Source organism: Leucopleurus acutus (assembly GCF_964270905.1).
Source record: "Leucopleurus acutus genome assembly, chromosome: 6".
Taxonomy (NCBI): Eukaryota; Metazoa; Chordata; class Mammalia; order Artiodactyla; family Delphinidae; genus Leucopleurus; species Leucopleurus acutus.
Window position 1 is genome coordinate 99,655,246 of NC_139149.1, and position 23,600 is coordinate 99,678,845.

The 23,600-nt window shown below is 58.3% G+C and overlaps 2 protein-coding genes across 4 annotated transcripts; both read left to right on the forward strand.

Annotated features, from left to right (window-relative positions):
- Positions 1-3,341: 3,341 nt before the first annotated feature.
- Positions 3,342-12,594, forward strand: SLC11A1 (solute carrier family 11 member 1). Of its 2 annotated transcripts, none has more exons than XM_082840989.1 (15): positions 3,342-3,381; positions 3,894-4,027; positions 4,824-4,946; positions 5,242-5,361; positions 6,278-6,384; positions 6,828-6,898; positions 7,238-7,305; positions 7,486-7,641; positions 8,238-8,396; positions 9,781-9,870; positions 9,998-10,117; positions 10,537-10,686; positions 11,129-11,202; positions 11,615-11,768; positions 11,909-12,594. In XM_082840989.1, exons 1-15 carry the CDS (start codon positions 3,375-3,377, stop codon positions 12,014-12,016), a joined length of 1,641 nt encoding a protein of 546 aa, XP_082697115.1. In that variant the 5' UTR covers positions 3,342-3,374; the 3' UTR covers positions 12,017-12,594. The 2 variants fall into 2 exon arrangements, with proteins under 2 accessions (XP_082697115.1, XP_082697116.1); XM_082840990.1 differs by having other exon boundaries at positions 3,357-3,381; positions 3,807-4,027.
- A 4,132-nt stretch (positions 12,595-16,726) lies between these two features.
- CTDSP1 (CTD small phosphatase 1) lies at positions 16,727-22,593 on the forward strand. Of its 2 annotated transcripts, none has more exons than XM_082840832.1 (7): positions 16,727-17,025; positions 18,427-18,575; positions 19,036-19,140; positions 19,256-19,312; positions 19,942-20,034; positions 20,162-20,347; positions 20,879-22,593. In XM_082840832.1, the coding sequence occupies exons 1-7, from the start codon at positions 16,959-16,961 to the stop codon at positions 21,005-21,007; spliced, it is 786 nt and encodes a 261-aa protein (XP_082696958.1). In that variant the 5' UTR covers positions 16,727-16,958; the 3' UTR covers positions 21,008-22,593. The 2 variants fall into 2 exon arrangements, with proteins under 2 accessions (XP_082696958.1, XP_082696959.1); XM_082840833.1 differs by having other exon boundaries at positions 19,039-19,140.
- Positions 22,594-23,600: the final 1,007 nt, after the last annotated feature.

Below are 23,600 nucleotides of genomic sequence, written 5' to 3' on the forward strand. Positions count from 1 at the left end.
GTTATGATTTAATTTGCATTTTCCTAATGGCTAATGACGCTGAACATCTTTTCATATATTTGTTTGCTATCTGTACATCCTGTTTGGTGAAATGTGTGTTCATGACTTTTGCCCATTTCTTTTTTTTTTTTGGTGTTTTGTTTTGGATTGGTTTTTTTGACCACGCCGCGAGGCTTGTGGGATCTCAGTTCCCTGACCAGGGATTGAACCCGGGCCACAGCAGTGAAAGCACTGAATCCTAACCACTACACCACCAGGGAACTCCCTGCCCATTTCTAATTGGATTGTTTGGGTTTTCACTCTTGAGTTTTAAGAGATTTCCCTATTTCTGGATACTGGTCTTTTGTCAGATATGTGGTTTGCAAATATTTTCTCTGAACCTTTAGCTTGTCTCTCCATTCTCTTAACAGGGTCCTTCACAGAGCAGAAGTTTTTAATTTTGATGAGGACCAATTCATCATTTTTCCCTTTATAAATCATGCTTTTGTAAGTGTCAAGTCTAATGAATCTTTGTCTGGTTCTAGATCCTGAAGATTTTCTCCAATTTTTTTTTTTTTGGCCTCGCCAAGTGGCTTGTGGACCTTCGTTCCCCAACCAGGAATGGAACCCAATCCACGGCAGTGAAAGCGCTGAGTCCTAACCACTGGACCACCAGGGAATTCCCTCTCCTACTTTTTGTCTAAAAGCTTTAGTGTTAAATTTACATTTAAGTCTGTGATCCATTTTGAGCAGATTGGCCTTCATGCAATTTCACTGCACGCATGCAGGGTTTAGTACTCAGCAACAACTCCGGATCCGAGGGGGCTACTATGCAGATTTCTGGAGCTCTGGCTCATGTAGACACTCTGCCCAGAGACCTCTGCTCTTAACCGTTACACACACTGCCTCTTCTGTAAGGTAGAGGTTGTGGAGGGTATTGATCAGTCATTAATCAGTTATACTCACCGAGTTCCTAACTATAGGGAAGGCCCCACAAAAGATGCAGAGGAAGACAGGATGCTGTCTTAGTCAGGTTTCTCCAGAGAAACAGAACCAATGAAAATATAGATGATAGATATAGATAGATAGATAGATGATAGATAGATAGATAGATAGATGATAGATAGATAGATAATAAGGAATTGGGTCATGTGAGGATAGAGGCCAAGAATCTCTAGATTTGCAAGCTGGAGAGCCAATGGCATATATAATCCCAGTCCCAGTCTGAAGGCCTGAGAAACAGGTGGGCCGGTGGTGTAAGTTCTAGTCCAACCCAAGTCTGAAGACAGGAGACCAGTGTCCCAGTTCAAAAGCAGTCCTCAGGGAGAGAGAATTCTCCCTTACTCAGCCTTTTGTTCTCTTCAGGTCTTCAACTGGTTGGATGATACACCATTAGGGAGGGAAATCAGACTTACTTAGTCTACTAATCAGACTTACTTAATCTACTGATTATATTTTTGCGGTACACGGGCCTCTCACTGTTGCGGCCTCTCCCACTGCGGAGCACAGGCTCCGGACGCGCAGGCCCAGCAGCCATGGCTCACGGGCCCAGCCACTCCATGGCATGTGGGATCTTCCCGGACCGGGGCACGAACCCGTGTCCCCTGCATTGGCAGGCGAACTCTCAACCACTGCGCCACCAGGGAAGCCCTGATTAAAATATTAATCTCCTCCAAAAACACCCTCACAGACATACCCAGAATGTTTGACCAAATTACTGGGCACCCCATGGCCCAGTCAAACTGAAACAAAAAATGAAACCATCACAGCATCCTACCCCAGCCCCACCCCACAGCCACCACCACGTGAGTCCAAGATAGCGACTGCAAACCTGTGTAAACCCTAGAGGTCAAGGATGGTGACCATACCTCGAGCAACAGGACTGCACAGCGAGCAACAAACGCCAGTGCAGTTCCCTCCTCTCTGACACGCCATTCACCCCCCTACCCGCACCCACATCTCTCCTGTCCCTCCAGCCTCTTCAATCAACGAGGAGCCAGGAGATTGGCTGCCTCCCCCCATCCTGGTTTCCTAAGCTTTGGCTCAAGTTTTTGACTCAACGTGGGGATACATCATATCCCAGATCAGGTCTGGATGTGAGAACCTGCCCCAATTTTCTCTGAGTCCTGAAGTTGCAGACTTTGGAGTTAGAAACCCCATGACAATTCAAGGTCTGAATCTTCTTGGCAGAAAAGAAAGGCTGCAGGGCATGGCAGGGAGAAGACTCTGAAGGAGGTAAGTGGGGGGATAAAGGAGCTGGCAGCTGGCAAGGAGAAGAGACTGGGAGCTGGAACGGCCTAGAGGTAATAGATTGGTCACCCTCAAGTGGAATCCAACCCATAGAAATGTATGTTTAGATTACACAATATTTTCAAAAAATTTTAGCCTAGTATTCAAAAAGCATATGTTGCATACATTTTCCAGCATCCTTGACAAGTCAGAGGACATGATGACAGTGGACCCACATTTCCACATGACAGTTGTCTGGAACTCTGTAAGCACTGCCCTCTTCAGACAGAGTTTATGACCTTTGTTTTGCTACAGTCCACCACTCCCTATTACCGTACCCCCCCCCCCCCACAGTGGAGGCTTGGCATCTTTTGTCATTCAGTCCTGAGCTGGCACTATTTTTCTCATTCCCAACCTGTCTCATAGTTCATCTTACCTGCCTGGCCTCCTTGGACACCTAAACTTTTAACCACTTAGCTAGTCTGAGCCCTTCCTTTAACAGAAGAAACAAGATCAGAGATCAGAGACAGGACATGATCTGGTGACAATGTCAAGTAGATCGCTGGCAGAACAAGGACCAGAATTCCAGTGCCCCTTTCTTCTGAGGATCTCTTTGGCCTGAATCTTCAATGCATGTCCCTGTGGCAGTGCCTGGAAGGTCTTTCCCTCTGAGGTACTCAGTGGGAAACTGAGGTCGAGGTAGGCATCAGAACTCCCTTCCTCCCATTAGGCCAACCACTGGCCATGGGACTCAAGAATGGAAAGGAGAAGGGTCTGATTGTGCAGGGTGAGAGAAGGTGGAGGCAGGGGGCAGTCACATGATCTAGACATGAATGCCCAAGTGGCAGGAAGTGTCTGAAATCAGAGCTAACTTGGGAGGCACAGAACTCGGGGTGCCTGGAAGGGAGCCAGAGGAGTTGTGGGACTCAGGCCAGGAGGGGAGCAAATGGCCATACCGTGGTCACCCAGACCCTTGCACCAGAGCTGGCCACTTCTGCCCTTGGAAAGTGTTTCACAACGCTCCGTGCGTGTGAGAACAGCCCAGCTCAGCTGAGGATGGGTAAGAGGGTGTGGACTCACACACTCAGCAGCACCCAGAGAGGAAGCGTAGCCAGAAGGGCTGCCCAGCACATCACTTGTGCAGAGTGCCTGAGTCTGCGGTCCTCATGACAGGTGAGCGGCCCCCTCCGGGGACAGAGTCTGAATGGGGGTGGGGGGGGAGTCAGGGGGGCAAGGACACCGGCCTGAGGCTGGGTTCTTCACATCCCCAAGGGCAGAGTGCCCCCTTGCCTCATCTCTGTGGGTCTGGAACCCCTGGGGCCTCCTTGGCTGCTGGAGGTGGCAGGGATGAGGCCAAGGGGCACACACGGTGGGGCCAGCTTTCCCTCCTCAGAGCCCACGTCCCTCTCCACATCCTCCGTGACGAGAGAGATCTGGGTCTGGGAATCTCTGCACTCACACGGAAGGAGGGTAATCATGAAGGCCCCGCTTCTCACACATCTTCTGTAATGTTTGGTCCGGGGTGGAGGCGGTGGACCCAAGATGGGAGTCAAGGCCTCCTGTTCAGTTGGGCCTTCATTTCTCCACTTTGCCAAGAGGAGGTGTGGGAAGAGGACAGATGGCTTTAATCCTGGGCCACCAGAAAGAGGCGTGTCACTCACCAAGGCTCATGGGGCCCCTTGCAGGTGACACAGGCCCCCCAAAGCTCAGCAGGACCAGATATGGTTCCATCTCTAGCCCACCCAACCTGGGCTTACAGCAAGAACCTCCCGGAGGGACCTACCAGAGCAAGAAGATCCCCATCCCCGATGCAGAACCGGTGAGGATGCTGGAAACTTCCTGGGGTCTTTCGGGATGGACAAGACCACATGGGATCTCACAGGGGGGAGGGGTCCCTTCCAGCTCTGAGCAGCCTTGATGGACAACGGCAACCGCTGCCTCCCTGCTTCTGTCCCCAGTGCTTAGCTGGGGCACTTAATATTTGTCTAAAAATTATCAAGTGGCTTTCTAGGTGAATCTCAGCTTTCCTAGGAAGGGAAAGGGACCTGGGGTGAATTCCGGTTGGAGCCTCAAGGATTTGTTGTAACATTTAAGGAAAGGACACAGACAAGGGCATCGGGAGACGTGGAGCCTGCCGGCTGGCTTCTAAGAGACTATCACCCTGCATTCCCAGAATCTTTAGCAGATGCCCAGGCTGCTAGGCTAACCCCCGAAATGGGGGTGGGGAGACCCTAGGCTCAGTGGACTCCAGAGAGGAGGCCCTGTGGTCTGAGAAGGGACTGGGCAGGGAGGCCTGACCCAGGAAAGCTCCCCTCTGGGCTCTGAGGATCTGCTGACTCAGGGCCTGCCCGAGGCAGGCTAGTCAAGTGTAGACCACAGAACCTGACCGATCCAGAAAGCTGATCTGCCGTGACTCAGCAAATCCCGAGTTCCTCCCACCCCCTGTGCTCCATCCACTACCCCCCACCCCAGGGTGGCAGCTCCAGGAATGGGGAATGGAGGGCAGGGCTGGCCAGCCTGGGCCCATGAGCCCAGAGGGGCTCACCTGGGGGCTGGCCATGGCCAGCGGCCCCCAAGCCTGTGTCCAAGACCCCTCACTCCACTTCCCTCCACAGGGCACGTTCAGCCTGCGGAAGTTGTGGGCCTTCACGGGGCCCGGTTTCCTTATGAGCATTGCTTTCCTGGACCCAGGAAACATCGAGTCGGATCTTCAGGCCGGGGCTGTGGCTGGATTCAAAGTGATTGAGTCGGGGCACGGTGGGGAGGGGGTGACCAGGCTAAGTGGGTGGAGACCCCCAGCTTGCCACGTTTCCCCAGAGTGGCCTTCATGGCCAGTGTTCCTGGGAACAGGTGTTAAGTTCAAATGGACCACAAAAGGGTCCCCAAAGCAGCCATGCGGGAGTGGGGGGGTGTCTTCTAGCTCCATCTCCCCAACTCATTCCCCAGAGGGTGTCCCTGGTTAGAGGGTCCCAGCAGCTCAGGGCTTATCAGACTGGTCCCTCTGGCTGACGGCCTCTCCCTGGCTTCTCACAGCTGCTCTGGGTACTGCTGTGGGCCACCGTGTTGGGCTTGCTCTGCCAGCGACTTGCTGCCCGGCTGGGCGTGGTGACAGGCAAGGACTTGGGCGAAGTCTGTCATCTCTACTACCCTAAGGTGAGCTTGGTGCCCCTGGACAGGAAGCACCTGAAGAGGTGACTTGCCCAAGGTGAAAAACAGGAGGGCATTGGCTGGGGTGGGCACCGGGGACTTGGCCGTCAGTGTCCACGCAGGCCAACAGAAATCACGCCACTAGATATTTCAAAGGTATCTAATGCAGGGATGCAGTCACGAAGGTGTTGAAAGAGCTGGAGGAGCAAGGGAAGGAGGTGTTACCCAGAGATCAGAAAGCTGCTGGACAGGAGCCCAGGGGCCATCATTCGCACCCAAGCTTCTAGAGGCATTGCCGCCACTGCTGACTGGAGCCCATGTTGCCTGGTGCGCTTGCTGGTGCGAGCTCCAGAAGGGGGGGGTAAAAATGATGTCTCCCTGCCTTTCCATTTCCTTTAACTATTTCCTACTGTTGACCTAAAACAAATAGACTGCTAGATGCTTCTCCAACAAAGATGGGTTGAGAATCATAACTGGGGAGAGAATCATAACTGGGGAGTCTGAAGCCATGGGGAGCCACGTGCAAGTCTCCGCACAGCAAAGGAAGGAGAACACTTTTATGGAGGGGAAAGGGAATTTGGGAGGCCGATAGTCAACAAAGAGTCCATGGCTTGTCAGTGGCTGAGTCCTTGCCGGGAATGAAGAGGAGTCTTTCTTCTTCCTGTTGGGCTCTGCTATCTTCGCAGCGCGTGGGAGCTTCCCCTTCTCATCTCCCGACTCTATTTAATTGAGGCTTCTGTTGATTAATTTTACACCATGAAAACCTAACTGGAAGCCCGCTGGCAAGGCAGACTTGCAAATGTAGTTTGCAGGCTTCCAGCCCAGGAGTATAGAGCCGGGTACAGAAAGGTCAGTCAGTGTAGGTCTGAGACAACAGACAAATAATTGGTCCAGCCTTAATGACGGGATTACCTCCCCCTAGGTGCCCCGCACCCTTCTCTGGCTGACCATCGAGCTAGCCATCGTGGGCTCAGACATGCAGGAAGTCATTGGCACAGCTATCGCATTCAATCTGCTCTCAGCTGGACGGTACTCTGGAGGGGCCCCAGCTCTTCAGTCCAGGGCTGGGAACAGCGGCTTCTTCCTCCCCAGGCCTTCTATTTCCCTGTGTCCATTTCATCCTCCAGTCACCTCTGACTCAGAGCTATTGCCCAATTTGCCGGATGGGGAAGTGGAGACCCAGATATGTAAAGTGACTTGTCTCAAATCACACAGATGTCGGTCACCATGCAGCCTTCAGGACTGCAGCCCCAAGCTCCCTACCACGCTGGTCCTCCACACAGCTTGGCCCTTCCTAGCGTGTATGTGGCATTTTCCCGTCTCTAGCACACTCCCACTCCCCTCTCCCTTAGCTGTCTGGGGCCATTTGAGTGCCTGCTCCCAGGAAGCCACATTCTACAGTCTCCAGCCCTGAGGAGGGAGTTCCAGACTCCTGGACCGGGCGGGGCTGACGCAGGCCACTCTGGTTTCAGAATCCCACTCTGGGGTGGTGTCCTGCTCACCATCGTGGACACATTCTTCTTCCTCTTCCTCGATAACTACGGTGGGTGTGCCTCTCATCCCATAGGGGACTTGGCGAGGGGGGGACTGGCAATGAATGTAGGAGCTGACGCTCTGCTGAATTGGGAGAAGTGCTCCTAGCAGCCCCACTCTGACTGTATGGCCTTGAGCAAGTTACTTAGCCTTCTGTTTCTTCATCTGTAACACGTGGATAGTGGCACAGAGGCCACAGGGCTGCGGTGGGGCTTCACTGAGCGCTATATGTTAAGCACTTGGCACAGTGCCTGGAACAAAGTGCTCAAGACACCAGCCATTAATAATTGTTTATGTTATAATTTTGGTTGTTTGGTTTTTCAGTTCCGCCCCTTTGTTCTCCCCCTAGGGTTGCGGAAGCTGGAAGCCTTTTTTGGATTTCTTATTACCATTATGGCCTTGACCTTTGGCTATGAGGTGGGAAGCCGTACCAGTACCACGTCCCCACACCAAGGCCACCCCACTCCGCCCCATGCAGAGCCTGAGGGGAGCGGGGAGCGGACCTTAGCCATGCTCCCTAGTGGCCAGGGTTGGGGTGGGGGGTGAGAATGGCTGCTCAGGGGTGGGGTGGAGCCTGACCAAGGCTCCTCTCCACAGTATGTGGTGGCACGTCCTGCTCAGGGAGCACTTCTTCGGGACCTGTTCCTGCCCTCGTGCCCTGGCTGCGGCCAGCCCGAGCTGCTGCAGGCCGTGGGCATCATTGGCGCCATCATCATGCCCCACAACATCTACCTGCACTCAGCCCTGGTCAAGGTGAGCAGACTGGAGGGGAGGGAGACATGCTCTCTCCCTAAGGGCCACACCGGCTCCGCCCCCAAGGCTGGAGCCCCTCCCCTTTGGCTCCCAACTCTGAATTTAGGAGGGAAGTGAATCACTCTTTATTCAATATGTAATAATAGAGGGTCTACTGTGTGCTGGGAGCTGGGGGTCAGTGATGAAGAGACAGATAAGTCCTCTGCCTTCTTAGAGCATGCATTCTAGCAGGAGAGACAGACCATGGGCAAGTAAACAATAAAGGAAAGAAATGGATTGTGAAAGGTGCTCTGAAGGAAACAAAACAGAGAAGTATGATGGAGAATGACTGAGGAGGGGGCTCCTTTAGAAAAGGAGTCAGCAAAGGCCTTTGAAACATGAAGGATGGGAAGGAAAACCAGGGGAGAAGAGATTCTAAGCAGAGGGACTGGCAAGTGCAAAGGCCCTGAGGCAGAAACAAAGGCCTATCCCAGACGGCCATGTAGGGGGCTTTAGAAAGAACTGGGGTTTGGGGGGAACACAGGTAGAGGTGTGAGGGTAGAGAATGTTGGGATGACTCAGGGACTTCGGTGCTTCCCTCCCTTTGACTTTCATAGTCTCGAGAGATAGACCGGACCCGCAGGGCAGACATCCGAGAAGCCAACATGTACTTCCTGATTGAAGCCACCATCGCACTGTCTGTCTCCTTCTTCATCAATCTCTTTGTTGTGGCTGTCTTTGGGCAAGCCTTCTACCAGCAAACCAACCAGGCTGCGGTGAGGCACACCCCATGCCCACATGCCCTTCAGGCTTTGCTGGGGACTCCAAAGAGTGCAGCTAAGCCCTTCGAGTCTCTGTCCTGTACTCCAGGCACTGGTAGGGGAGGGAGCCTGCGACCCTGGCCTCTGGCTGGGAGCCCCTTCCCCACCCCACTGGGGAGACACGCATGTAGGCTTGCACGTGGTCAGCCCCACGCCAGGGGCTACAAGGCACAGACGTCCAGGGGAGGTGACTGGCGGGAGGAGCTGAGTCTTGGAGGATCCAGCATTCCAGCTGCACCTTGAAGGATGGGCAGGATTTGCCCAGCAAACTGCAGGGAGGGCATTCTGGGTGGGGGCTGCCTGCCTAAGCACGAGCGTGGGGTCAGGAATATGCAGGCAGGCAATTTCTTTCCTTGAGTTTCTAGTGATGATCTTCATTATTAGTAGATAAACTGTCATTCATTCAGCAAAGATTTATTGAGCATTTGTTATGTATCAGCCAGTGTCTTAGGCCCTAGGGATACAGCAGCCAATGATAGAGACCTTGCCCTCTTGCAGATGAAATTCGGAGGCAGTGAGTAAACAGGAAACAAATCAATCAGTTGATCGGTTTCAAAGGAAAATATGAACGATGTTGTGAAGGAAATAAAGGGGGTGATGAAACATAATTGGGGGTGTGGTGAGGGAGGGACTACACATTAGGCCAGGTGGTCAGGAGAGGCCTCTTGGAGGAGGTGACATTTGAGCGGGCTCTGAAGGCGAAGGAGCCGGCCAGCTCCTCCCTGGCTCTCTGGGATCTGGGACTCTGCCTGTCTCAGTTTTTGAGTGAGTCTCTGTCCCAAGGCTCTAACAACTGCTAGCCAGTGTTGGGCGCTTACTGAACGCTCACGGGGTGGAGTGGGGATGGGACAGACTGGTCAAGCCTCCGGGGACATGGGCACTGCCACTGCCTTGCTGTGTGACCTTGTGAGGTCATAGCCCTCCCTGGGTCTCTGCTCCTTAGCATAAGGAGAGAGGTCTAAATAGGATGGCAAACCATAGTCACACATTGCCTTCGAGACCAGCCGAGTCACAGAGCTGTGGGAAGTGGGTCCCATGTAAGGGAGAAGGGCCTGTGGGGCAGCCTGAGTCCCTGCCGGCCAACTGTCTCTCTGTGGTAATGCCAGCTCTTACAATCCAAGAGCAGCTGGAAACCAGGGTCTCATGTTAAATCTTCTCAATTGTAAATGTCAACCAATTCACACTAAAGAAAAAAAAATTGGTTAGTCACACAAAATATGTCTGGCTGGATTCAGCCCGCGGGCCGCTAGTTTTCAATCCTTGGTCGAGGCTTGGAGGTCTGATTTTCCAACACTGAGTGTGCGCTTCACATCTCCTTCCTACTGCCCGGTGCCCGCAGTTCAACGTCTGTGCTAACAGCAGCCTCCACGACTACGCCAAGATCTTCCCCATGAACAACCTTACAGTGGCGGTGGACATTTACCAAGGAGTAAGCGCGAGGCAGGGCGGGTATGGAAGGGCTCGATCCAGCGGGGCTCCTCGCCACGCCCACCTCAGAGGTAGAGTCTGCGCGAGAAGGGGCGGACCCATGGCTCTGACCACACCCCTCCCTCCAGGGCGTGATCCTGGGCTGCCTCTTTGGCCCCGCAGCCCTCTACATCTGGGCGGTGGGTCTGCTGGCCGCCGGGCAGAGCTCCACCATGACCGGCACCTACGCGGGACAGTTTGTGATGGAGGTGGGGCTGGGGCGGGCCGGGGCGGGCAGGGGACTGAGGGCAAGGCACACTACTCGGGGCTCGGACATCCGCTTCCTTGATCCTTAAGGCAGCCCAACGGGTGCCCTTATAAGCCCCATTTTACAGATGAGAAAACTGAGATTCAGCGAGATGAGGCCCGAAACTGCAAACCCAGAACTAATAGAAGCCTTTTCTCCAACACGGTTTAGTCTTCAGCAATCAGCTGTGGGAGGGGAACCCCCCCTAATTTCCCCCCATCTATCCCCTCACCACCAACTATGGACAGAGCTGCCCCCATTTCAAAGATGGAGAAACAGAGTGTTCCTCCAGGCATGAGATGGGCTGAGGCAGGATAGAGGGTCCCTCGCTTGGAACACAGTCCTGCACCCCACCACCAAGGTGCCCACCCCACCCCCCAGGGCTTCCTGAAGCTGCGGTGGTCACGCTTCGCCCGAGTCCTGCTCACTCGCTCCTGTGCCATCCTGCCCACCGTGCTCGTGGCAGTCTTCAGGGACCTGCGGGACCTGTCAGGCCTCAACGACCTGCTCAACGTGCTGCAGAGCCTGCTGGTGAGCCTGCGGGCCCTATCACCTCCTTCCCGCTGTGGAGCCAAACAGGAACCACAGCAATCCCCCTACAGAGCCTCCCCTGCGTCCCAGGCGCTATTCTAAACACACCTTATCTACAAGCCTCATGTACTCTCCACAGCCACCCCAGGGGGTAGGAACCACCACTATCCCCATTTTGCAGATGGGAAAACTGATGCGTGCAGTTAAGTGACCAGTGGCACAGCTGGGATACAAGCTCAGGCAGCCTGGGGCCAGAGCCCCCAAACACCCCTACAACCTTGGAAGGCAGAGACGTGGAGAAATTGAGGCCCAGAGTGGTTAGGAGACTTTCCCAAGGGTGCACAGTGAGGCAGAGGGTGACTGGAGCCCCGGCCTGCTCCTCCCCTCCTTACTGTATTCTAAGGGCAGGGTCCCTCAGCCCCCTCCTCCCGATTCTCCCCAGCTTCCCTTCGCTGTGCTGCCCATCCTCACGTTCACCAGCATGCCCGCCCTGATGCAGGAGTTTACCAATGGCCTGTGAGTACTCCGCAACCCCAGCACTGGACTTACATTACCACACTTGATCCTCACAACCACCAAGAGGTAGGAAGTCCCATTATTCCCACTACCCAGATAAGGTCAGAGAGGTTAAGAAACTTGCCGAAGGTCACACAGCTAGCTAGCAAGTGGAGGAGCCAGGACTGGAATCCTGGGCCAGGGGCTGTTTCTACAGCTTGAGTTCCTCCCCCTCACTCAGACTCTGCTTTTGCCAAATCCTGCCAGTGTGGTGCCTGGAGGGCCCAGGAGGCAGAAGTTGGCCAGGGGTCTGCCCCAGGGCCCACAGCCCTGGGAAGCTGGCTTTGTGTATCCACCCCCCACCTTAGCTCCAGGCTGGCTGTGGGCACTGGAGGAGATGCAGCCAATCCTGAGCCTCCCTCTCGTTCCCAAGGGTGAGCAAGGCCTTCACTTCTTCCATCATGGTGCTCATCTGTGCCATTAACCTCTACTTTGTGGTCAGCTACTTGCCCAGCCTACCCCACCCTGCCTACTTCATCCTTGTGGCACTGCTGGCCGCAGTCTACCTGGGCCTCACCATCTACCTGGTACTGTTGGGTCCGCGGGCGCCTTGGGGATGGGGGAGGCAAGGAGAAGAGACAACAGATGGAGGGCTTAGTGGGGGGATGCACTGGGGCTTCCCCAAAGGTCTTGTCCTCTCCCCTACTCATGGTCACCCCTCCTCCAGACCTGGACCTGTCTCATCACCCATGGAGCCACCCTTCTGGCCCACGGTTCCCACCAACACTTTCTGTATGGGCTTCCTGAAGAGGATCAGGAGAAGACCTCTGGATGAGCTCCCACCCAGGGCATGGCCGAGGGTGTAACGAGTGGGGCACACTGGCCTGCTGGACCAGTGGGGGTCGGGGGCGGTGTGTGGAGGCAGCAAGATGGAGTTCTGGAAGCAGGCCAACCCTGGTTCCCCTGGTTCCGTAGGGACCTGCTGTCTCCTAGTTTGGACAAGTGATTAGCCTCTGGATCTCAGTGTTCTCAACTATAAAATGGGGACACCAACCTTGCAGCGGAGGTAAATAAAGCACTTTAACACAGAGCCTGGCACTTGAGACTTAAAAAAAAAAAATCATTCCTAAAGTATTTATTGAGCACCTATAGGAGTAACCTGACAGACCAACCCAATTGGGGTGGGACACAGGCTCCAAACTGGTACTTTAAAAATAGAGTCTGAAAACGATAAATAAATGCTAATTCACTTCTTATCCAAAAGAGCAGGGAAATGGAAACAGGAAAGCACAAAATCCCTGAACCATCAAGAATAGTCCCCCTCCCCGAAGGTCTGCCTCGCTCCCACTCTCGCTGGAGTGGCCTCAGCCTTTCTGTTCCACCTGAAACCCCTTTTCCAGGCAGGAAAACAGAAGCGCGGTTCTCCCCTCTTAGGGCGCCAAGTCCTAAGGAACCCAAGAGTCGGTGCCTCTCAGGCCCAATTCCTTTGCCATCTCCCCAGGGGACCAGGCGGCCGGGACTCCCAAGCCGCGCAGTTAACGCTCCCTGGGCGTTGACTCCCAGCTCCCCCTAGGGACAGGGACGATCCCGAGCGCCGGTACTCCCCGCCTCCAAAGAGGAGGAGGCTGTCACTCGGGCTTCGCGCCCGGGGGCCTCGGAATCCGCCCAGGCGGGAAGGTGGGGTGAGCTCTGTGGGCGGGGAACCCCCTCGGCCGCAGGGGGCGGCCCGGCGCCCTTTCGCCCCTTGAAGGGGCTGCACTTTACAGACGCTCCCTGGGCTGTTTCTAGGCTCCCCCAAGTCCCTCCTGCCTCTTCCCGTCCCTTGGACCCCAGCCCCTGAGCTGTGGCGAGCGTCGGCGATGAGGGGCCGCCAGCCCTTTCCCCTAGATTGAGCTTGGAGTGGGCGTTGTGCCTGGAAGCACCCCCGATTTCCCGGGGATGCGGCGGGGCAGGCAGCTGGGCTCCGCGCTCTGGTTGAGGCGCTTGTTTATGAGAAGAATTTCCTCTTTCTTAAAAGGGCAACGAAACAAGTGGGGCCCTCTAAGAGGGACGGGATGGGACAGGTCTGGCTCACCCGAGCAACGGTGGAGAGGTACCTGGGCTAGAACGCCGCCCAACCTCCTTCTCCCGGCTTGTCCCTGGAGAAGATGGGGCCCCCTGCGAACTGAAAGAGGATGAATGGGGGCCACGTAGCGGAGAAACGGGAGACCCCTTTTTTGCTTCCCTGAGGTGCCCCCAGCTGTACCCCCTGCCCACCTCTCTGGTCAATTTTGTAGGTATTAGTTGGGCGCCAGCCCTGTGCTAGACCTGGGGAAGGGAGGCACAGTCTCGAATTAAAGATGTCAGCTCTCTAGGAGCTCACACTGGGTTGGGGGGAACCTAAGTGAATGACAACAAAACACTGACGATCCGAAGTGTGCGTCAGGCACACCTGCAACCGATGAGGCAAGGCCCACAGAAGATGAACTCCTGGACAATTTTGAAAGCTGAATAGACATAGGGAGAGCAATCGAGGGAGAGATGAGCATGCCGGGAGCTGGGGTGGGGGGGTCAGTGTGTGCACAAGCTAGAGACTTGCAACCTTGTTGGGAGTTCCCCAGAAGAACGGGCGGGCTGGTCATACCAATAGGCAAGTCTGGAGCTTAGAACTAGGGGTAAAGGAAGGTGAGGAGGGGAGGGGACCAAAGGGCCAGCTAAGGGTTGCTCTGGGCCTGGGTAAGGCGTTAGCGATGAAGTCAGGCCAAGGCCAGTCATATCCAGACAGGGACGCCTCCAAAAGGGCTGCTCCCTCCCCAGTAGCTCTGGTCCTCCCAGCCCCCAGGTTCAGATCTAACTAGATGCTTCATCAGCCCCTCAGGCTGGGAGTGGCCTGACACCTTTACTCTCCCCAGAAGCTTCCACCCACAACTCCATCCCCACAGACACCCCAGACCCGGCACTGCACAGGCGTCCTGACTCACTCCGCATCCACCCCGCTCTGTCGGAATGTGCACCACGGTGTGTCTCGGAGCCTGGGAGGAGGGCATCCGGCCTTTCTGCTCGGCATTCCCCCTACCCACTTGCCTGGGTTGGACCCTTACCAACCCTATTTGGCAGAGAAGGAAGCTGAGGTGCTGGATGAACAAGACACTTGTCCATAATTGTCAGACCGACCCCGGCTGAGTCCTAGTGTTTCTCGACTCACAGTCCCCATGACTTTATCCGTCCTGGGGCGCAAACCTATGAAACAGATAAAAATAAACTATGCGGGTACGGCGACCCCCCCACCTGCTGTAGTAGAGAGGGTAGAGGGAGAGCAGCTGGGTGTGGACTCCCCTCCTTCCTGAGGAAACCCAAAGAACGCGCCCCACCTTACAGAACGCTTCCACCAGCAACTCTGTCCCCACAGACCCCAGACCCCCGCACTGCACGGGCGTCTGGGCTCACTCCGCATCCACTCCGCCCCGGCGGAAAGTGCACCGCTGAGCGTGAGAAGAGGGCAGGTCTCGCTGGGAGGAGACCCGCACCAGCGAAGGCTCGGAGGAGACGATGGAGGGTGAAGGGGGGGGGTAGGAGTAGGAGGTGAAGGGAATAGCGACGGGAGGGGGGCAGCAGTGCTGCCCAGTGCCCTATGCCCAGTGCCCTATCCCCGCGTTAGCTCCCCTGACCCTCAGTGGCACAGTCGGCCAGGTTCCAGCCTTCACAGAGGGAAAGACGAAGGGAGTGGAAAGCGAGCCGCCCTGCTCAGGCCAGGGGCGAGGCCCGGGGTTCACTCAGCCCTCCGCCGCACATTTCCTTTTGGGATCGGCGCCGGCTGAGCATCCGGAGAGAATGCCGAGGCCCCGCCCCGGGGCCGTACCGAAGGGGAGGGGGCTCGGCGCGGCGACAGGAATCCAACCTCTGCCCCCGCCGGAGAGCGGGTCGAGTCGCTAGCTCGTCGGGACTCAGTTTCTTTATCTGTAAAATGGGTTAAAAAACGGATTGTTCTGAGAAGTAAATGAGATGAGAGGCGCAGCCAAAGCGGGACCCAGACTAAGCGCTCGCCGCAAGTTGGCGATTATCGTGATTAAATGCAATGATGGCAGCCGGCCGGCGGCGTAGTAAGATGTTCCGGAAAAACCCGAACAAACTTTTTGGCTAACCCAATAGCAGAAGGGGGGGTCGTGGAGTCCACAGGATTCACAGCCTCTGACCACCTCCTCCTCGCCCTGCTGCCCAGCCCCGAAGCTAGCGCGCCTTTGGGCGAGCGCCGCTCCCCTCGCGGGGCCTCTCGCTCCCCGGCTCCCCCCTCCGCCCGGCCTGGAGGACGTGAGCCGCGTAAGCACCCTGCGGCCGGACGGGACTGGACGCGCCAGCCCCGCCCCGCCCCGCCCGGCGGGGGAAGGAAATGCTGAGGCGTGTTTGTCAAGGCTTGGCGTTATGAATATGTTTAAAACGTGAACACAAAATAGTAACGGCAAATGGAAGGAACTTCATAAACAGGAAAAAAAAAAAACACCCGCAAACCTCACCGCGCATCACACGGGAGTTTCCCTCGTGAAGAATCTGCGTGGAAACGCGGGCCCCGCGCCCGCCGGTGTGTCTGCACAGACCCAGGTGGAGCGGGTGTTCAAGGTCCTCCAGTTGACGGTGTGGTCCCCACGGTTAGGCATTGAGCCCAAAGGGATGGGGTCCCCACTGTGTGTAGCCGCCGCTTGATTTTCCCCCTGCCCAACAGTCACATCGTGGCCGGCGTAGGGAGTAGGGGAGGGGCCTAGAAAAGCCTCTTGGAGGGGGTGTCATTTCTTCGAGGTCGGTGGGATTTGGCTGTGAGAAGTCGAAGGAGGCGCATTCCAGGCTGGGAGAACAGCAGGTACAAAGGCCCTGAGGCGTGGAGGCGCTAGGCTTCTGGCGAGAAGGCCAGGTGGCTGGAGTGGACGTGGCCGGGCGCCAGGTGAGGCGGTTGGGAGAGGTCGGCACGGGGCATCCCGGGGCAGACAGTTGGAATTTCCACGCCCTACAACTCCGGGTTTAGGGGAAGGGGCCCGAGACTGCGGTAGGTGGTGACAGTCTTGGTCCGGTTAAGAGCCTAATTGTGTGGATCTGCACAGACGTTTGAAGGTAGCAAAGAGTCTTTGCACGCTCACGACTTCCCCGGGAGATGGCCCCTAGACCGCCGGAGAGACCCATTTTACAGACTAGACGGTGTTACCCTATTTCCCAGATGAGGAAACCGAGAAGCTGCCAGCCCCCGACCCTCGGAATATGCAGAGGTGGAGCCGCGCCGCCCTCGGGGCACTCCCGGGCGTGGGCGCTCCGGGCGGGCCCTGTCCCCAGGCCGCCCAGCGCCGGAGAATGGTGGGCCGGGTGCCGGCCCTGCCACGCAGCCGCAGAGGCTCGGCCCCGCAGGCGGGCGGGCGGCAGGAAGGGAGGCGACGCCCCCTGGAGTGCGGCAGGAACCCGGCCGGGCCCGCCTCCTAGCCCGCCAAGCCGCGCCGGCCCCAGAAGTGATGAAAGCCCCGGCCAAGTCCAGGTCACGCCGAAACCGTTGCCCTTTTAAGGGGGAGCCTTGAAACGGCGCCCGGGTTCCATGTTTGCATCCGCCTCGCGGGGAGGAAACTCCATGTTGTAACAAAGTTTCCTCCGCGCCCCCTCCCTCCCCCTCCCCCTTAGAACCTGGCTCCCCTCCCCTCCGAAGCTCGCGGGGATCCCTCCCTCCCACCCCTCCCCTCCCCCCCGCGCCCCGATTCCGGCCCGAGCCGGGGGGGAGGCCGGGCGCCCGGGCCAGAGTCCGGCCGGAGCGGAGCACGCCCGGCCCCATGGACAGCTCGGCCGTCATTACTCAGATCAGCAAGGAGGAAGCGCGGAGCCCGCTACGGAGCAAAGGTATTGGGGCGCGCGGAGGGACCCGCAATCCGGGCGCTGCGGGGAGGAGGAGGGGGCCGCGACCCTCCCCAGGGCAGCCGCCGCTGCCGCCCCAGGCTCCCGACTCGGCGGGGCCCGAAGCTTCCAACCGGAGGGGGAGCTGGTTGAGAGTTTGAACTCGCAGAGGCTCAGAGACGCGGGGCGGGGCCTGCCCCCTTTTGGGCGCTCTTGTCTGCTCGAGGTGGGGAAACTGAGGCAGGGGTAGAGAAGGGGCGCCCTCCGGGTTTCCCGGACTGGCTGTGCGCGATGCCCGAGAGTCGCCCCCTCCCCCCCCATTGGCGCCAGTGGGGCTGGGAGATGGGGGGGTTGAAGAGGGCGCCTTCAGGCCACCAGCTGAGACTCCGCCCCCTCTGAGCCGCGGTCTGGTCGGGTCGAGGGAGGGGGCGCAGAGGTGACAGCGGGCTGGGGAGGGTTGGAAGGATCTCCCGCTACCACACAGCCACGTTCTTCACAAACTTTCGCGTCACTTGTGGAGGCGCCGAGCCTCTCGGAGACGCAGAGAGGGACAACCACTTTTAAGGATCGCCAGCGCGCCCGCGGGGAGACCCGCGTCGGACCGGGAACTCCGAGCCCCGGCTGCAGGCCGGTGGGCGCCGGGTCTGTGCGCACACGCACCGACTCGAGATGCCGCCGGCCTCGGCCGGGCACCCCGGGGCTTGACGGGTCTGGGCAGGGGGTCTGCCCTTCCTTGTCCCGGTGTTGACTTAAGAGGCTAGGAAGTCCCTCCAGGTCTTCGCACCTGTGGCCTGGGCCTAGCTCTGCCCGGGCCGGGTGGAGGGAATGTTGGAGGGCGGGCCGTCTATCAGCGGGACCTAAGTTGGAGGTCCGGGCGGGGGCGGAGGAGGAGGGGCCAGCAGATGGCGGCGGGACACTGGCCCCAGGCCCCCACCCCCTGTCTCTGGGCCCAGCCTCAGGGAGGACTTTGCACCTCTGGAGGCGGAGAGGATGGAAGGAGGGGAAGGAAAGCAGGAGTGGGCCCCAGGGCCCCAGGCCTCAACCCTCTCTGGCAGGGGCCCTACTGAATAGGGGCTGCTCAGGTACAGGGTGTGTCAGGAGGTGCCCCCAGTGGGCTGATCCCCCAGCAGCGATGGAGGCTGTTAAGAAGAGAAAACACCTTCAGTCCCCGCCTCCAGCCAGCCCACTCCCTAATGTGGGTAACTTTGTACCCACACTAGAAGGACTTGTGGGGAGCGGAGGGGTGGCCTGGAGCCAAGACTGTCTGGATGCCACCTTCGTGTGTCTCCCTCAATGAAGGCAGCACGGCCAGAGCCTCTCAGCCCAGGGGTTCGTGCCTGGGCACACGTGCCCACCTCTGCAGGCCAGTCAGCGTGCCTTCCCCCACCTTGGGCCTCCCTGCTTCAGGTGACCAGAAGTCTGCGGCTTCTCAGAAGCCCCGGAGTCGGGGCCTCCTCCACTCACTGTTCTGCTGTGTCTGCCGGGATGATGGGGAGGCCCTGCCTGCCCACAGTGGGGCGCCCCTGCTCGTGGAGGAGAACGGTGCTGTCCCCAAGGTGTGTGATGGCCAGGAGGGCGCTGCAGGGGCACCTGGGCTCAGCCCTCAGGGGGTTTAGGGGGAGGGGGCTCTTCATGACCTGCTCGTAGGCCCTGGAAGGAGGGTGGAGCCCCCCTGTCCCCCCACCAAGCCCTCCACCCTCCCAGGCCTTCCCAGCCCTGAATGCCCCAAGACTGCCTCCCAGGGGGAGGGCCCCCCAACCACGGGAATTCTGAATTTCCCCTTCAGAAGTGGAAGCTTTCCTCTGCCTTGGTTTCCCAGGTCAGGAAGTGAAGCCCAGAGAGCCAGGCGGCCTACCCCAGGCTCCAGAGTTGGCAGGGGCAAAGCTGGGAAGGGGTTGGTCTCTCCCACTGTCCTTGTGGCTCGCCAGGTAGAGGGCTGGGGGAGGGAAGACATGTGGAGGAGAAATGACTGGGGCTTGAGAGAGGTGCCGCAGCCAGCCCCGCCCGTCCCCACAGCAGACCCCAGTCCAGTACCTGCTCCCTGAGGCCAAGGCCCAGGACTCGGACAAGATCTGCGTAGTCATCGACCTGGACGAGACCCTGGTGCACAGCTCCTTCAAGGTGGGCCCTGCCCAGCAGTCCTCAGCCCCGGGTCTCTAAGGGAGTCTGCCCTGGCCTGGGAGGCGGTCTCGGCGGGCCTTGCCCCAGCTCCAGCAGCTCTTTTCCCCTCTCACAGCCAGTGAACAATGCCGACTTCATCATCCCTGTGGAGATTGATGGGGTGGTCCACCAGGTGAGGGGCCGGGTGTGGGGGGAGGTGGTAGGCTTGACATCTGTCTTCCAGACCCCAGGCTCTTCCCACCAATCCTGAGAGTCCCAGATGGGACTCTGATAGATGTGGAATGTCAGAGGCCCAGAGAGGGTGTGAGACTTGCCTAAGGTCACACGGACCCTCAGGGACTTGGCCCGACTCCAAGGCCTGCAGGGAGTTGGGGTCCTCTTCGGTGCCCCCTCGCCCCACCCTGCCCGGGACCCAGTTCAAGTAATTCAGGATAGGTTGTGTGCTGTCCAGCCTGTTCTCCATTACTTGGCTCGGGGGCCGGTGCTCTGCAGCTCTGGGGTGAGGGGGTTGCCCCCAGGCCCCTACATCTGGCTGAGGCCATGGTGGAGAAAGGGGCTAGGAATTAGTGATTCCCTTTGAGGCAGGGCCCGAAACCAGGAGTTGGAGGTTCATTTTGATACTCTTCTGGATGGGTGGGTGTCTTCCCCAGTGGTGGTTGCACCGGCTGGCTGAGTGGAGCCCGCAGGCCATGGGACCAGCCTCCCTCCTGTGCCTCCTCCACCCACTCCCTCCCAGCCCCCGGCCGCCCCGCCCCACCCAGGCCTGTGGGCCAGCAGTCCCCTCACTGGCCCACCCCCCAGGTCTATGTGCTGAAGCGGCCCCACGTCGACGAGTTCCTGCAGCGGATGGGTGAGCTCTTCGAATGTGTGCTGTTCACCGCCAGCCTTGCCAAGGTGAGCCCTCCACTCTCCGAAGGCCTCCTGGGGCATCTCTGCTTCCTATCTGCCTCCAGCGCACGACCTCTGGGCAGTGACCTCTGGGTCGCTCTTGGCCCTGGATGACCCACCTCCTGCCCCCCAGTACGCAGACCCAGTAGCTGACCTGCTGGACAAGTGGGGGGCCTTCCGGGCGCGGCTGTTTCGTGAGTCATGCGTTTTCCACCGGGGGAACTACGTGAAGGACCTGAGCCGGCTGGGCCGAGACCTTCGGCGGGTGCTCATCCTGGACAACTCACCCGCCTCCTATGTCTTCCATCCAGATAACGCCGTAAGTGTCGGGCAGGGTGGGGATGGGGGCCCCTGCTGGGGTCTGGTGCCCTCCCATTCCTCCCTCTTTCCTCAGTGACCCATGCCTGCTGCCCACCCGCCTGGTCCACCCACTGCTGCTCCCTGTTCTGTGTTAGTCACTCAGCCCATTCTGCCTGCAGATACAGGGCACCTGCCATGGCTCGGGTCCCTGCTGGACACTGGAGCAGTTTCCATTTTTCATACCGCCAGTCGTGAGCTGTTAGTGGAACACAGAAATAATTTAGTGGGTCTTAGTTGGGATTTTTTTAAAAAATGAAATAGAACTGAAAATATCAGAGTGCTTAGCACACGGTAAGGTTAAGTGTGGTCCCGTGGAACCTCTGCTCTGACCTGTGTGTAAATGTGACTCACTGGGGCTGCCGTCAGAATGAGGACTGGGTAAGGGGCTTCCAGGAGGTGGCCCGTCGAGCAGTGGGTGCTCAGGATTGATCTGCACATTCTGTGCTCAGGGCCGCCTGCCCCCCTCACCGCCCTACACCCATCTGCTCAGGTACCGGTGGCCTCGTGGTTTGACAACATGAGTGACACGGAGCTCCACGACCTCCTGCCCTTCTTCGAGCAGCTCAGCCGTGTGGATGACGTGTACTCAGTGCTCAGGCAGCCTCGGCCCGGCAGCTAGTGAGGCGCCACGGGGCCAGGACCTGCCCCCGACTGCACCCTCACCCCTCACACGCGGACTATTCCTAAAGAAAACTCAGCGCCACGGGGAAGTGGGCGTCTCCCCCGCCAGCCCGGCCAGGCTGTGCAGGGGGCGGCAGGCTGCACCGAGGGCGCCGAGTCCCCGGGTCCCTGTGTCAGTGCCTTAGAACCTCCTCCTTCTTGGGGGGACCTGGGGGGCCCTGCGTGCCGCCTCCCTCCTTTCTCTCTCTCTCTCTCTCTCTCTCTCTCTCTCTCTCTCTGCATGGCCATGTTTCTCTGCTGCCAAATTGGGTCCCTCGGGCCCTTCCAGTTCTGCCTGGGGGAGGGGCAGAGTTTTGCTGCCCCACGCCTTGGGCCCCCAGCCTGGGGACAGTGGACACCAAGTGCCTTGCATAGAGCCCTCTTCTCGGCCCAATTTTCCCAGGGCCACGATCCGGGTCAGCTCTGCCTGGAACAGCCATCAGGTTGCAGCAATCTAGGCTGGTGGGGGAGGACCCAGTCTCCCCACCTCCTACCTTGGGACTGCTATAGCCTCCACCAATCTCTGCCTAGGAGGGCAGGGAGGGTAGAAGATCTGTTACCACTTGTAAAGGGAGCAGGGGTCTGTCCTTCAAGACCCTAGAATCCAGCTTCTCTGGGCTCATCAGCACCTGAGGGCTGCTTCCCACACGGCCCAAGCTCCAACCTCTCACCTTTGCCTTGACCACCCCGAGGCCCTGGGGTTTGGTGCCCCAGCTCCGAGTGTGGAGGCATAGGCAGGATCCCTTTGCGGTGCCGTATAAATATGTATATGTGTATATAGATTTTTAGGGGAAGGGGAGAGGGAAGGGTTGGGGTGGAGACACCCCTCCCTCACCCCTTTCCTGGACCCATAAACTGGGGGGAGGAGGGAAAGGATTTCTACATTTTTTAAACTGCTATTTTCTGAATGAAACAGGCTGGGCCAAAGGGCCCCAGGCCCTGTCCTTTGTCCCTCACACCCTTTTCAGCTCCGTTTATTCATACATTCAAAACACATTTGTTGAGCACCTTCTCTGTGCCCAGCGCTATGCTAGGCCCACCACGGCGTGTGCGTGTGTGGGTCTCTACACCGCCTAAGGGGTGCCTCCCCTACCCACCCCATACTTCACCGGTGCCTTTAGGGGATCTGTAGGAGGTGGGACCCTTCTTGCGGAGCTTGGGGGGCTCCAGGAAGCCTGGCCAAGCTGTCCCCCTCCCCTGTGCCAACCCACCCCTGCAGCCCTCTGCCTCGCGCCCTGCTGGCTGGGGGCAGCTCCCAGGACGTGCTGCCTTCCAGCTCTGAGTCCTTTGTCTGGAACCCCTCCCCCAAATGCTGGGTCTGGAGGTCAAGGCCTTGGGCTCTCCCCAGGGCCTGTCGGTTAAGGGGACCCACATACCAGTGCCAAGGGGGATGTCAGGTGGAGATGTCGTTACCCTTCCCCCCCCCCCCCAGAGCTGGGGGTGGGAGGGAGGACAAGGTTGGTCTGAATCAGGTGACCTTCCCATCTAAGTGCCTTCTCTGTAACGGAGAGCCCCAAAGTGATGAGAACTAAAGAGAAAGCCAGACCCCCCTATCCTGACTCTGTGGTTATTGCGGGGGGTGGGCGTTGATGTGCGGGGAGTCCCATGAAGCCACACCTCGCTTCAGCAAACCCTTAGGAGCGACGGCAGTAGTAGTGGAGGGAAGGGCTGCCCTAAGCCCCCTGGGGCTTCAATGAAAGTGCGAACTTTGAATGGATCTGCGTGCATCCGGCTGTGCTATTTAATTCTACCTCTTGGCCTCAGTTAGCTAATCTGCAGAATGGAGACAGGCCCTCTACAGAATTGATTAAACGCCTGCACAGGGAGGACTCAATATTATTAGCTCTAAAGCAAGCTGAAATGCGTCCCTAGGAGAGGCCCCTGGAAGGTATTCGGAGACGGGAGGGGTGTGGTCTCCGCTCTGGAGCGGAGGGGAGGGGCTCATGAGGCCCCAGAGTGGGGAGGTGGGGTGCGGGACGAGTTAGGGGGAAGCCAAGTTCAGCTCCAAACGGAAGAACTTAGAACGCGGTTGATCCAGGCCGCGTGCGGGCGGCCGAGGCGTCGCGGGCTGAGCCGCGCCGCCAGACGTGCTGGCAGGCTGAGGCGTCTGGGGCTCTGGGGAGGATGGGTGGGATCGCGGGCTCGGTCTCGTTCACCTCCGCACCCACTCCGACCGCGGCCTCTCACTACCCGCCGGCCGCACCCTCGCACGAGCCTCTGGCCCACTTCCTGCCTCCGCCCCTCCGGCCCTGGCAGCACTTCCTTTGCAAAACTGGGCAGCCCCAGGCCCTGGCAGGAAGTGCCTTCCCGGCCCGCCCTCTCCTGCTTCCCACGGTGGCCGCTAGAGGCCTCTCTCCTCGCGGACGCCCGCGGTCCCCAGCCCAGGGCCTCTGCTGCCCGCCCTCTGGGCGCACACACCCAGCCCTCTCCCCCACCCCGCCCGTGGCTGGAAAGATGAGGTCAGGCTTCATTCCCCCCTCCACCGGGACTGGGTAGCTTCTGGCTCCATCCCGCCCGCCCGAACAAACCCACTGCGGGGAAGGAAGGTCTGC